We start from the raw sequence: 14,152 nt of genomic DNA, 5'->3' as shown, positions 1-14,152 counted from the left end.
ACCCTGTTGTCTCATGAATAAGAACACAATGTTCTCAAAATATTCTAAACACTAAGCTAATCAATTGCACTATTTAACACTGGAGGATAATATGTTCTAAATGTTCAAAATAAGCTTTCAATAGAACCTTCCCCACAGGTCCTCTTTGAATCAAATGTCCTCAGACCTCCCAAGAAATTTATGAAATGAGAAATAATGCAAGGTGACAATTCCTCAAGGTCATCAAGTTCACTGAGCCCAAAGACCCTTAGCCATACTGTCCAAGTAAATAAGGCTCATTGGCAGGCACGGCTACAAGAAAGACTCATGAAAAATCAATGGATGGGACTTCCGCCAAAATGGAGGCATAGGTGGAAACACTGTGCCTTCTCCCACAACCAAGTTTGAATACAACAAAGGTTTGGAGAACAAAGACACAGCCAAAGAACAGAAAATTGAATTATACGGAAGTCCGACAACAACTAACCGGTCAGCGGGCACGGTAAGAGGGGCGGAGCCAGCAGCGGAGCAGGGTCGGGCAGGAAAGATCCCCGACCTAGGCCCGCAAGTGGCCTGGACCCAGTCGGGGTGCGGGGCAGACTGACCAAGGTCGCACATTCACACACAGTGAGACGGACCATGCAGGCCCCAGGGGGCGAGGGCTGACAGCGGTGGCACACTCGCGTGCAGTGGGACGAAACGAGCAGGCCCCGGTGATGGTGGCAGCTGCCCCACCTGTGAGGGCCGTGGCGGGAGGCGGCAGACAGGACGCCATTGCTTCTCTGTGACCCCGCCCCCACATACAGCATCACAACCCAGAGACTGAGTTGCCCTGCTCTGGTGAACACCTAGGGCTCTGATCCTGCTATGCAACAGGCACAAACAGCTCAAAAGATGGCTCAAGAAGAACTCAAAGTCCCAGAGCCAATAACTCTAAGCAACCAAGAGATTGCCAGCCTCTCAGAAGCACAATTCAAGACACTGTTTATCAGGATGCTCACAGAACTGGTTGATTATAGTCACAAATTAGAGGAACATATGAAAGCTAAACTAATTGAAATGAAGGGAGATGCACAGGAAACCAATAGTGATGGAAAGGAAACTGGGACTCAAATCAATGGAATGGACCAGAAGGAAGAACAAAACATCCAACCAGAAAGGAATGAAGAAATGAGAATTCAAAAAAATGNTAGATTCTATGTTTCCCCTACTATTCTTGCCCTCCCCCCTATCTATTTTCTACCTACTGTCTATGCTATTTTCTGTACCTTCTCCCCCCTTCTCCTCCCACTCCCCTGTTGCTAACCCTCCATGTGTTCTTCATTTCTATGGTTCCACTCCTGATCTAGCTGTCCTCTTGGTTTGCTTTTGTTTTAGGTGTGGTTGTTAATAACTGTGTGTTTGCTGTTCTTTCACTGTTAATATTTTTCATCTTCTTTTTCTTATATAATATCAGCGGATTTCTCAAAAGAGACCTTACAGGCAAGAAGGGGCTGGAAAGAAGTATTCCAAGTCATGAAATCCAAAGACCTACAGCCAAGATTGCTTTATCCAGCAAAGCTTTCATTTAGAATGGAGGGACAGATAAAGTGCTTCTCAGACAAGGTCAAGTTCAAGGAGTTCATCATCACCAAGCCCTTATTATATGAAATGTTAAAGGGACTTATCTAAGAAAAAGAAGATGAAAAATATTAACAGTGAAAGAACAGCAAACACACAGTTATTAACAACCACACCTAAAACAAAAGCAAACCAAGAGGACAGCTAGATCAGGAGTGGAACCATAGAAATGAAGAACACATGGAGGGTTAGCAACAGGGGAGTGGGAGGAGAAGGGGGGAGAAGGTACAGAAAATAGCATAGACAGTAGGTAGAAAATAGATAGGGGGGAGGGCAAGAATAGTAGGGGAAACATAGAATCTAAAGAACTTGAGACATGTGGTTATAAACTAAGGGGGGGGGGAGAATGGTAGGGGAGGGAGTGTGCGGGTGGAGGGGAATGAAGGGGGGAAATAGAACAACTGTAATGGTATAATCAATAAAATATATTTTTTAAAAAATCAACAGTTGTTACTTAGGCAGAAGGGGACAATTGACACTGGTGTAGACTAGCTGCAGAATCTACCATGATGCCAAAGCTGCCAACCTTGACAATCTGTCAATGCCAGTTCCCGTTCAGCACCAGATTTCTTCCCAGTTCTGTTTCTGCATTTGTTCCATCTAACTCTAATTTCTGACACAATACCAGCTATGATGTTAATGGCACGGGTGATGATGGGCTTCTCTTTTTCAATCAGTTAAGATATTCACAAAAATCTAGTTTATCATTGTAAATTACATAACCCTTCAAACTTTGAATATGAAGTACCAATTTTCAGAATCCTAAATTCACAACATCACAGAAATGTGCACAACTGTGAGGTAAATCAGGGCAATGAATCCAGATGCTGGGTTTTAGGATAACATCTTGTCCTTGGCTGACAAGCTGAGCAAGTTGGCGACCATTCTGTGTCCGAATTTTTTTATCTTATAAATGAGGATAATAACAGCATCTGCCTAATAGGATTGTTGAGAGAATGAAATGAGTTGATGTAAGAAAAAAAAGCCCCTGGAATATACCAAGTTTATGAAGAAATTCCCAGAGACTACAACAAGGCAGGTAGGCGCTGCTTCTCCCCCAAACGCCACAGACCCCACTGCTGATCCTCTAAGACTGCTCAGCTCCTCACAGAGAAGCTTCACATTCATAGGCAAAGAATTAAAGTTAGGGTGGAGGCTATAAAGATTCAAGGGAGCCCTGGCTGGTGTAGCTCAGTGGATTGAGCACGGGCCTGCGAACCAGAGGATCGCGGTTCGATTCCCAGTCAGGGCACATGCCTGGGTTACAGGCCGGTTCCCTGCAGGCCACCTTCCAGCAGGGGATGCACAAAAGGCAACCATACATTGATGTTTCTCTCCCTCTCCTTCCCCTCTAAAGATAAATAAATAAATAAAATCTTAAAAAAAAAAAAAAGATTCAAGGGAACAATAGTGAAGTTACATACATTTTTATTGCTGTTCAAGTCCAGTTGTCTCCATTTCCCCCCACCACTCCTCCCTACCCCACCCATCCCCACCTCCCAGCCTCAATCCTACCCCTCTTTGTCTTTGTCCATGTGTCATTTAAACATGTTCCTTTATGTTTCTTCCCCTATTTTCCACCATTATCCCTCTCACCCCTCCCCACTGGTTATATCAATGTGTTCTTTATTTCCATGCCTCTGGTTACATGTTGCTTGCCTGTTTATTTTGTTGATTAGGTTCCACTTACATAATGACTGGATCAAAAACTATGGTACATTTACACAATGGAATACTATGCAGCAGAAAGGAATTATGTACATCTTAAGGCAAAGTAGCCAAAAAGGTGACTTTGACCCTCAGGCCTTACAAAATCAACAGCAATGATTCTCACGGCTCTCTCGTTGGGGGAGGGCATCTCAGGAGGAAAACATTGCATCAATTATTTATTTCCCCCCACTTCACCAATTGGAAAATTATGTTCATAAAATTAAACCCCAATACAAGAAATCTTTAAATGCCTATATAAAACATCCTTTTCCTGAGGTTCGGCAATACAATCATTTATAAAACCTAAATTAACAGTGAAAGTTCTTGTCTTCTCTAGAGCAAAACAGTTGATCTCACTGTCTAGGAAATCTATTTTTTTAAAAAAGAAGTGCTAATTTAAATAGGGCAACAGATAGGGAGAAAATTTTTAACAGTTGAACACTGGTTAAAATGAATTAAGCTATTACAGGATTTATTTTAAAATATAGCAGGTTTCACAGCAAGAAGACTTGTAGGAGTTGCAACATAGTCTCAAAAATAAATATTAAAAAAAGACCAATCTCCAGCATTCCTCCCTAAACAGCACATACATTGATTACAAGAAAATAAAAAAGATAATACTACTGTGTACTTAAAGGACTTCAGGAATATAAACAGAAAGATTCAGACAAATCATGATACTGGCGCATTATGTATACTCCTTTTAAGGTATGATACATTCCATAGCAGTAAATATCTGAATGCTAGGAAAGCAATGTTCATTGAGGAGCCCATCAGAATCCCTTGTGAAAAGCACTCTTTCTGAGTTGCACATCTTTCCAAAAAAATCTTTGCCCAAGGCAACTTACAGGTGGCAGGGTGAAGATCACTCTCTATCAGGGGAGTATAACATAAGGCAAGGAGTGACATGACTCCTGTGATATGCTAGAGGGAAAAATCACTGAGAACCAACTATTTTAACAGCACAAAAATTGGGAGAAATTAATACAGAGACTCTACTAGACCAAGTTACAGTCTGAAGCCAAAGAAAAACTCTTGCTCTTCTGTGTCTTATTTTTTACATGAGGGGCCTCGCACTCTACATACTTAAAACTCAGAGGGAGATGAAGTACCCATTGAGTGTGTTTACTTTCCAGACATAAAACCACACCCCTGCATCCAGTATTATTCAAAGGCTTACTGCCATAGTGGAACACATTTTCTGTTTTAAATGCTTACCTGTACAGAAGTTTCTCTAAAACACAATTTCATTTCCCCATTGCAAACTCAACAAAAATTTGCTACCATAAGTAAGCATTTAATATTCAACATGACAAAGTAGGATTGTTCTCTGTTGGTAGTTAGTGTTCAATTTTTCACAAATAAATTAAAAAGCAAATAACAACTCCCATTGTTAATAAGGTAGTTTAATCTATAGCATTTCCTGAGCTATGCAAATATCAAAAGTCTATGGTTCCCTCTGCCACATATACCATAAATCATAAAAACCTTTAAGCTGCAAAAAAAGTCCAACTTTATTTTCTAAGTAGAAGTAGTAGAAAACCTTATGACAGAAGATATGTTTTTTTCGGGTACAAGCAATTACTTTCCAATTAGAAGCAATTAGTTTCCAATTACAAGCAAATAATAACTATGCTTCTGTTTTATAAAAAGGTAACAAATCACCAATTATAACTTGGAAGTTGTGTGACAATTCAGTATAGCACAGATATATATAAAACAATCATTACAGTACAAATTTACATATAGTACATATAGTACAAACACTAGTCTTCTTGTTAAAGTGCATACACAATTGGAGACATGAAGAAATAAATTTAACTGGGTTTCTAAGAGTTTGAAGATGAATTAACAAATTTCAAAAGAGAGAAATAATAGATTGAATTAGCAAAATATTAATAAAAATATTCTATTTATTCCAGATTCCTGGATGTGTTTCCTTTTACATCCCCATGTGAAGTAAGTAAAAACTGGCATATCCTTGAGAGGGTAATTTTGAAATATCTAGCAAACTGTAAGTGTACATATCCTTTAACCCAGCAACTCTGCTCCCAGGAAGCATGTGATTAAAGAAAAACACATGTAGCATAATGGTCACTGCTATATTATTTAAAATAACACCAAACCAAAAAAAATAATAATAATAAGTACTGGATACACCTAAACTATGGAGTATTGTGTAATTGTTCAAATAAATGAGGTATGTGTCATATAGAAAATGATATAAACATATATTACTAATAAAAGTTGCATAACATTATATATGATTCCAGCTTTTAAACCAATCAAAAGTATGCTTATACAGGCATAGAAAATCTTTGGAAAGATATACAAGGAAGTGTCAAAATTGTCACCTCTTTGGAGTGGGACTCAGAAGGGCCAGGGGGGAGGAATTTCATTATTTATTTAAACAATGAGTGTGTATTACTTTAAAATAAACCAGCCTTAAAATTCTTACCTCCCCATGAGAGGTATCTGAGCCCAAATTTAATAAATCTCAGTTTGATTCGTGCCCTGAGTTCTTCCCCCTCTGGCTTAACATTTTCAAATTCAATAGACTCTAATAAGCATGAGCTAATTGGCAATCCATCTGACCAGCTAACCTAAATTTAAACTACAAAATAGTGAAGCAGTCTAAAAGTTTAAGCTGTTCACAATTATTATCTCCTTTAGCACACATCCCTAACCCTCAACTCTGCATTTCCAAAAAGGTAAGAGAAAATACAAACATACAAGCATGCTTACGTGTTCTATAGCACCTGCCTGTCCATTACTATATTCTCGATATTGTCCAAGCATCTGGTCTACTTGTCGTAGGTTTCGACTGGTGTCCTTAAGAAAGAAAATGGACTTTATTAATTTTTCCAAACGACATTTTTCCCAACCACTCTTACCAGTATGTCAAACAGCTAAATCAATCATTTGTAAAAGATACACTTTATATCATAGTTAAGTTAGATATCAACATACTTCAAAAACAATTATCAATTAAATCTTATTAACACAACTCAGAGAAAAACTAAAATCCATCTGCAATTTACTTGTATGAGTTCTGAAGCACATGATTTAAGTCCTTATCCAAGGTTCCATAATAAGTTGGCAACAAAAACCATAAACAAAACCATAAACAAAAATAAATCCTCATTATCAATTTGTGCACCCTCTTTATGAGAAAGAATCCTAAAATAACAAATCTAGTAGATTGTGTACAAGAGAAATAAACCAGGGGTGGGGGTAGGAATGGAGACAACAATAAAAAAAAGGAGCAAATCATTGGATCTGTTATTTCAACTATTACTTCACCTCAGAACTTCATTACAAGGGAAGTAAAAACATCCTTTAACACTTAGCTATAAACAAAAAATTTAGTTCTAATCATAACAATAATGGTATCTATCTAAATATGTTAGGTTTCTCCTGAGATTTTATGGAGGCATTTCTCTCAAAAACATATACTTACTAATATGTCTCATTGGTAGAAAAGTACAAGAATCTGTACTCCAAAAGCCATTGTAATTTTAGTTTCAATAAGTTCAAAAAGAAAAATCAAATCAAATTATGTCCCCTCCACTAGAAGTTAGACTTTTTTCCCTAAAGTATATTAGCCCAAAACAATAAAAAGCCAAAATGCATGCTTATCCAGGCAAGACAAAGGTAAGGGTTTAATGGGTAGGAAAAAATTCAATGTTTTTTCCTTTTCTAAAAAATTTTGTATTGTTATTCAAGTACAAATGTCTCCATTTTCATCCCTCCACAGCCCCCCACCCCACCCATCCCCACCTCCTGTCCTACCTACCCCCTTTGGCTTTGTCCATGTGTCCTTCATACATGTTCCTTGACAACCCTTCCCCTTCTTTCCCCCATTATCTCTCTTCCCACACTCCTCTGTCAGTTTGTTCTGGTTGACTGTCTCTGATTATATTTTACTTACTTGTTTGTTTTATTGATTAGGTTCCACGTATAAGTGAAATCATTTGGTATTTGTCCTTCTCTGCCTGGCTTATTTCACTTAGCATAATGCTCTCCAGTTCCATCCATACTGTCACAAAGGGTAGAAGTTCCTTCTTTCTTTCTCCTGCATAGTATTCCATTGTGTAAATGTACCACAGTTTTCTGATCCACTCATTTATTGATGGACACTTAAGTTGCTTCCAGCACTTGGCTATTGTAAATTATGCTGCTATGAACATGGGGGTGCACAGCTTCTTCTGAACTGGTGTTTCAGGATTCTTAGGGTATAATACCAGCAGTGGGATTGCCGGGTCAAAAGGCAGTTCCATTTTTAGTTTTCTGAGGGAATTCCATACTGCTTTCCACAGTGGCTGCACCAGTCCACATTCCCACCAACAGTGTACTAGGGTTCCCTTTTCTCCACAACCTCGCCAGCACTTGTTTGTTGCTTTCTCTATGCTGGCCATTCTGACTGGTGTGAAGTAGCATCTCACTGTGGTTTTAATTTGCATCTCTCTGATGGCTAGTGATGCTGAGCAACTTTTCATATGTCTCTGGGCCCTCTGTATGTCCTCCTTGGAGAAGTGTCTGTTTAGGTCCTTTGCCCATTTTTTAATTGGGTTGTCTGTCTTCATGGAGTGGAGTCATGTGAGTTCTTTATATATTTTGGCGATCGAACCCTTGCAAATGAAACCTCAGACAATGGTTTGATCTCCAAAAAAATCCAATTTCTCGGGTTTTTTTGTCCCTTTCCCCACTTCTTTTCCCAAGCCCCTTCTATGGAAGTATGAAAACTGCCCCACTCAACCCCACTCCAAACACCGTCAAAGGCAAAGGTTAGCCTCTAAATCAAAATGGCATCTCACTATTACTCACCCATGAATAATCTACCAGGCCAAAATATGAACCATTTTTCTAAAGGCAGATGTCCACAAAAGGCTAAATGATGGTAATCCCTAATGATTTCACTCCTACCATATTTTATTTGGAAATATAACCCTATCCCAAAACACTTTCCACAACCTATCACATATCTCAAATATCCTTACTGACTGTGGTAGGCAGAATAAGAACCCTCAGAGATGTTCAAGCCCTAATCCCTGTAATCTTACTCAGCAAAAGGGATTTTGCAGACATACCATAATTATATTAAGGATCTTGAGGGAGTACCCTGGATTACTGGGAATACTCAGTGTAACCACAAACACCCTTAAAAGTGGAGGGGGGAAGCAGACAAGGGAAGCACTCAGGGTGATGTGATCTGAGAAGAATGTGAAGATGAGGAACCACAAGAAATGTGGGCAGCCTCTAGAAGCTGGAAAAGGATGGGAAGAGATATTTCCCCAGGGCCTCCAGAAGGAATGCAGCCCTACCAACACCCCAACTTTTTGTCCAATGAGACTAGTGTCAGATTCTGACCTATAGAAGTGTAAGAAAATAAGTTTCTGTTATTTAAGATATTTGTTTTGCAGTAATTTGGTATGGTAGCAAAAAAAAAAACCAATATACTGACCAAAATTATTACTCAGCTTAAACTCTCTATGATCAATTCGATGCAAGCATTGTTAAACTCACCTGTAAAGTACTTGTTATTGAGTTGACCTTCTCGGTGACATCTAGTGCGGGACGATTCCCAAATTCCCCGTGTATAGACCTCGCAGCCCATCGACTCAATCGGTCACGAGAGCGGAAGTGGTCTGAATCACTGGAGGATTCTGCCATCGATGTACACAAATCCTTAAAAATAAATTCAGACCATGATCAAGCAAACAGTAAAGAGCATGGGAATAAGAGATTAATTTAACTGTTTACTTTTTGATCTTTTGAAGTATTTATTACATTAGTCCATTGGCTTATCATAATATCAAAACAGACAGTTTAAAAACATAAGTCACTTCCCTATGTAGTTCTCCCTCTTTTGTGTTTTCCGCTTTAAGAGTAATTCCTCAAATGTTATTTCAGTCTTGTTTACAATTCCAAATAATAAAAATCTCTTAATTTTATGCAATGTTACAAAATTTTTAAAGCACTTTCACATACAGTACCTCACTTAACCCTACTAACAGGTAAATAGGCCAGAGAGCTTGGTACCTCTGCAACTAAAAGGAAAAGCCAGATTCTCTAAGACCTGAAGGTCTCAGTATTATTCTGATGTCCATTCTACTGAGCTGTAAGAGTATATGTATCTTTAAACAAACATACAATGGACACAGAACGACTTAAAATAAGAGAATCCCAGTGTATAGTGAATACTTTCACACACCTTAACTTCAGACGTTTCAGTAACAAATGCTGTAACAAAGGTACAAATTCTATAACAAATATGTAGGAAGATGCTATCATCAACATCGGCACCAAACTAGGAAGTCAAACATACTGAGGGTAACTTCACCAGTAAACAATTCTCTACATATGCTTTCCCCATCCTTACTTCACTTTTTTATTTAGTGCAAAAGAAAATCAGCTCATATAAGACAACAGCAAAAGTTTCAGAAAACCTTTTATAGAAGTTGAAGAAACAAAATGTATTTGGGACAAAGAAGTATCAGAGAAAACTCTCATACTTTCATGAGTATTCTCATAATTATTATTGAGTGTTCTAATAATTCTATTTTTTGCTTACTGGGGTTACTATAACATTAATTGTCATACTCTTCCTAAAATCTATATGGCCATTTTCTCTGGCTTATTAAATCCAGTGTGATAAAACCTTTCTTTAATGATCTATAGTATTCTGGACTTTTTGGATCTTGATTCTGAATGCATCTAGGAAGTACATGACCATACATCTAAAGGGAAGATAAAAAGAATTTGCTAAAAATATATAGATCCTAGAGCATTAAATTAAAGCATTGTAAAATAAAACTAAATCATGTTTTATTTTAAAACATGATTTTAAAATAAAACTAAACAGGCAAAGAACTTTGCTGTGAGTTTAGGTTTTTCAGAGTGAAATACAGTCTGATCTTGTAGCATCTAAAAAGAATCAATGGAAGATCCAAAGTCTTCGTACTGGCTGAAAACACCAAAGTCTTCGCACGGGCTAGAGAACACCCTGTGAGACTCACCCTCTCCTCTGCCCAAGGCCGCTCTGCGCCACAGTTATCTTCCCTGTGTAATTCTTGTCATACTTCTCCTGTCGACAAGCACGAAGGTACAGTGCACACAGTGTAGCTCCCTCCCACATCAGGAAACATGAGCAAACAATCTGAGTTTCAACTTAACTACAGATAATTACAGCTAATAATTTTATGGTTATTTTTAATAATTTGGATAAATGTTTAAAATAAAGTAGAAGTGATAACTATAACAAGTATGTATGTATCTACCATCCACAGTAACTATTATTATTCTTTCCTATTTCTATCATTCTTTTTCTGTTATCATATTTCCCTATTATTTCTTAAGAATATATTCTTTTTTTTTAAAAGATTTTATTTATTTATTTTTAGACACAGCAAAATGAAAGGAGAAAGCGAAGGAGAGACAGACATGTGCCCTGACTGGGAATCGAAACGGCAACCTTTTGGTTCAAAGGCCCATGCTCAATCCACTGAGCTATACCAGCCAGGGCCAAGAATATATTCTTAATATTATTCTTGTTATTCCCCATTCTGATGTGTGTGTGCTTCTTATATTTTCAGTAAAATATTTTAGAATACTATGAATGAAGTCTTAGTACCTTCCCACCCCACCCTTCACCCCAAACTATTCCTGCCCCGCCTCCCCGGGATAACTGCTAGCAAGATTTTGTGTATAACCCTCCTTATGTTCATACTTTTACCACAAGTTATATGCATTGTACTTCACGGGCTCTCTTAATGGAACAAATGTTACAAGTGATTGATAAATATTAACAAGTAGAGATGCGGGGTATCTGTTTTTAACTTTAAAGCAGAAAAATCTTAGCAGCATTAAATAAAATTAAGAACAAAATTAACTAAATTATGTCTAATTGTCATATAATACCAAAAAATGACCTATCACACCTCCTAAAGCGTACATACTTTCACTAAGATAGAAGCACTTTCCAGCATGAATTTCACTAATACACACACACACACACACACACACACACAGAGTCTTCAGCTATTAATTCCAAGTACTTTGAACAATAAAGAAGTTCAAACTCCTGCATCAGATGGAACAGTTACGGAAATATCAAGATTTAAGGTAAGATGTATCTAAGAATTTATATATTTTTAATAGCATATGAAACATTAGCAACCATCTAAGGATTTTCACTACATAACTATCATAAATGTTAAACTAAGGAAAATTAAAGAGTCTGCTTACAATACAAAATAGAAATTAGATTATTTCATTGTTGATAAAAAGTTAGCACTTCCTTCAACTATCACTGATGATTCAAAAGGTGAAAACGGCTGTCATCACCCCGGGAAGAACGCCTAACCTTCAGCGGCACAGAGCAGACGACAGCTGTGGGAGCAGAGGTCCGGCCTCACCGAGAGATGCCAGTCTCTCTTCAGTCACAGCGCCACTCCGCAGACAGAGGTGATGGAAGGGGAAGGAAAGAAATGAGAAAGAGGCGGCCACGGGCATTCTCAAGAGGCTCCCGCCACGTAACCAGAACCCAGAGGACAATGTGTGGAGGGCCATGAAAATAGTCCTGAGAGGCCCTTAGGACAGCTGACTAAAGAAGAAAAGCAGAATGCAGTAAATACCAATCATATACCTTGTTCAGCATCAGAAATGTATTATACAACAATTAAAATTAATTATAAAAACAGTATATCCTACTATCAGTGGCATTAATGAAAATTGACCAGGGCTCTGAAAATCTTCCTAAAGAAAGTGTACCCAAAGCATTATATTCATTTCATGTTGATAAAAATATACTGAGAATGGTCACATAAGAAATCAAATGTGCGCCCTGGCTGGTGTAGCTCAGTGGATTGAGCGCAGGCCTGCAAACCAGTGGATCGTGGTTCAATTCCCAGCCAGGGCACATGCCTGGGTTGCAGGCCGGTTCCCTGCAGGCTAACTCCCAGCAGGGGATGCATGAAAGGCAACCATACATTGATGTTTCTCTCCCTCTCTCCATCCCCTCTAAAGATACATAAATAAATAAAATCTTTAAAAAAAGAAATAAAAATTATTAACAAAAAAAAAGAAAAAAAAGAAATCAAATATGCATGGCCATGAAAAAAATGTGTTTCCTAATAAGCAAGGAAATACTTTTCTACCCTATTGTTTTCCTTTAAATAATAATGTTTATGGTCACCCTACAGGTCAAAGAACACTCTTTGACTGTCCTACGGGGAATGTATACATTAAGGAAACTGTCTGAATGGGAACAAGCCATATACATCAAGAGCAGTTTGTACCTTTGACCAAGTAACTACATTTTCACCTAATAGAATCATCTGGAATACATACAGAAATTTATATTAAGGATGCTGGCTGAGAAGTTATAATAGAAGGAAAATAAAAATAATTTAAATATCAAATGAGAAGAAAATTAACAGTTAAAATACAATACATTCATACAATGGAAGAGTACACAGGCATTAAGCACCCTGATCTTGGAGACACTTAGTAAGAATGTAAGGGATAAAAGTATGAATTGCAGTTTTGTAATAAGCATCCCATGTTGTCTGTATGAGACTGTGCTGCAACTATTCAAGGCCAGAGAGGTTCATGGGATTCAGGCTCACAGAAGAATGTTCATGGAGCCGTTGGGATGCCTGACATGCCTTTATTCAGGAGTGGGTAAGCCACACACACTGCAAGCCACGTGTCCCCCTGCATGTCCCTGCGTGTCTCTGCATGTCTCTGCATGTCACCTGTCCCCCAGCAGGAAGTCTTAACTCCCTTACATACTACATATAGACAAAGCCAGCAGCGTGCCAGAACATTATATAATAACAACAACATTCTGCACATGTGAGCCCACTCAGACTCAGTGTTCTGAGAACCGTTTATTGGACCCAGTCTCAAGGCTATGAGAACACAGCTTATCTTAGTTCTCCAGACATCTAGGTGAGGGAACCAGCCTGCCTCCGTTTACCCTACAGTCACTATAAATTACCAGTATACAAATAGGAGGAGCAGGAAAGGGTGATGATAAAAAGGGAAGAAGATACAGCAAAAGTATACTCACCATCCAGAGTTTATAGCAGATTTCTATTTTTCTAAACATTTCTATCTCTCCTGAAATTTCTACAAAGAATGTATTATCAGAAAGGAAAACAATGCATGCTTAAAAAAACAAATATAAAGATGGCCTGCAGAGACAGCAGATTAATAACAGGTTGGCAACCTGAAACATGTGTTGAAATAAAAGCTGCACATCCAGAACTCCCTTTCTCTTGGCAGTTGCTTCCTTTCCCCCCTGACAACTTCTAGATTATACTTCCCAGTCCCCTCACACCTGCCTAGGTGGGGTCGGGTCACTAGTTTCACCACCTGATGAGCTAAAGAAATGGGATCACAATGCTCATCTCCCCTTCATACTCAAGGATACTAACTGCCCAAAGGAACCATGTGTCATGATTTTATGAGTTAAAAGATTGTGTATATTTCTTACTTTGCCATTTTGCCAAAGGACATGAGTTACGAGATTCAAAAACTGACTCTCAAAGAAACATTCTTAATAATGGAATGAACTTAAAAGTTGAAGGACTATGTGAAAATACATTAATGTGTACTGGCATGGCTTATGCAATCAAATTCTGCTTTGGAAAACAAATTAAAAATGGCTCATGAATGCTATTGAATCACAATCATAATATGAAGCTCAAAGAAGAATTACTAAGACTAGTAGAAAAATATCCATGTATGTTCAAGGAATATTTTCATCATTACTTTTAAAGGTATAAAAGTAAAAAGTTTAGTTGGATTAGAAATTCATTCTCATTATCAAAAGAAG

The 14,152-nt window shown here is 38.1% G+C and overlaps 1 protein-coding gene across 10 annotated transcripts in view; it reads right to left on the bottom strand.

Moving 5' to 3' along the window:
• CEP128 (centrosomal protein 128) overlaps positions 1-14,152 on the bottom strand; it is a 363,215-nt gene that overhangs the window by 334,766 nt on the left and 14,297 nt on the right. For 8 of the 10 annotated variants that reach the window (XM_037031444.1, XM_037031446.1, XM_037031449.1 and 5 more), the window contains 2 exons: positions 8,836-8,997; positions 6,055-6,141 (listed from right to left, as the gene is read on the bottom strand). In XM_037031444.1, coding sequence (XP_036887339.1) covers positions 6,055-6,141; positions 8,836-8,982 — 234 coding nt within the window. In that variant the 5' untranslated portion in view covers positions 8,983-8,997. The remainder of the gene's footprint in view (positions 1-6,054; positions 6,142-8,835; positions 8,998-14,152) is intronic. The other 2 variants (XM_037031447.1, XM_037031453.1) reach the window with 1 other exon arrangement.

This window comes from Sturnira hondurensis, unplaced genomic scaffold (genome assembly GCF_014824575.4).
Source record: "Sturnira hondurensis isolate 20B ecotype Veracruz unplaced genomic scaffold, ASM1482457v3 Scaffold0021143, whole genome shotgun sequence".
NCBI lineage: Eukaryota > Metazoa > Chordata > Mammalia > Chiroptera > Phyllostomidae > Sturnira > Sturnira hondurensis.
Note: the sequence above shows the minus strand (reverse complement) of the source record. Positions and strands in the feature narration are given on the sequence as shown.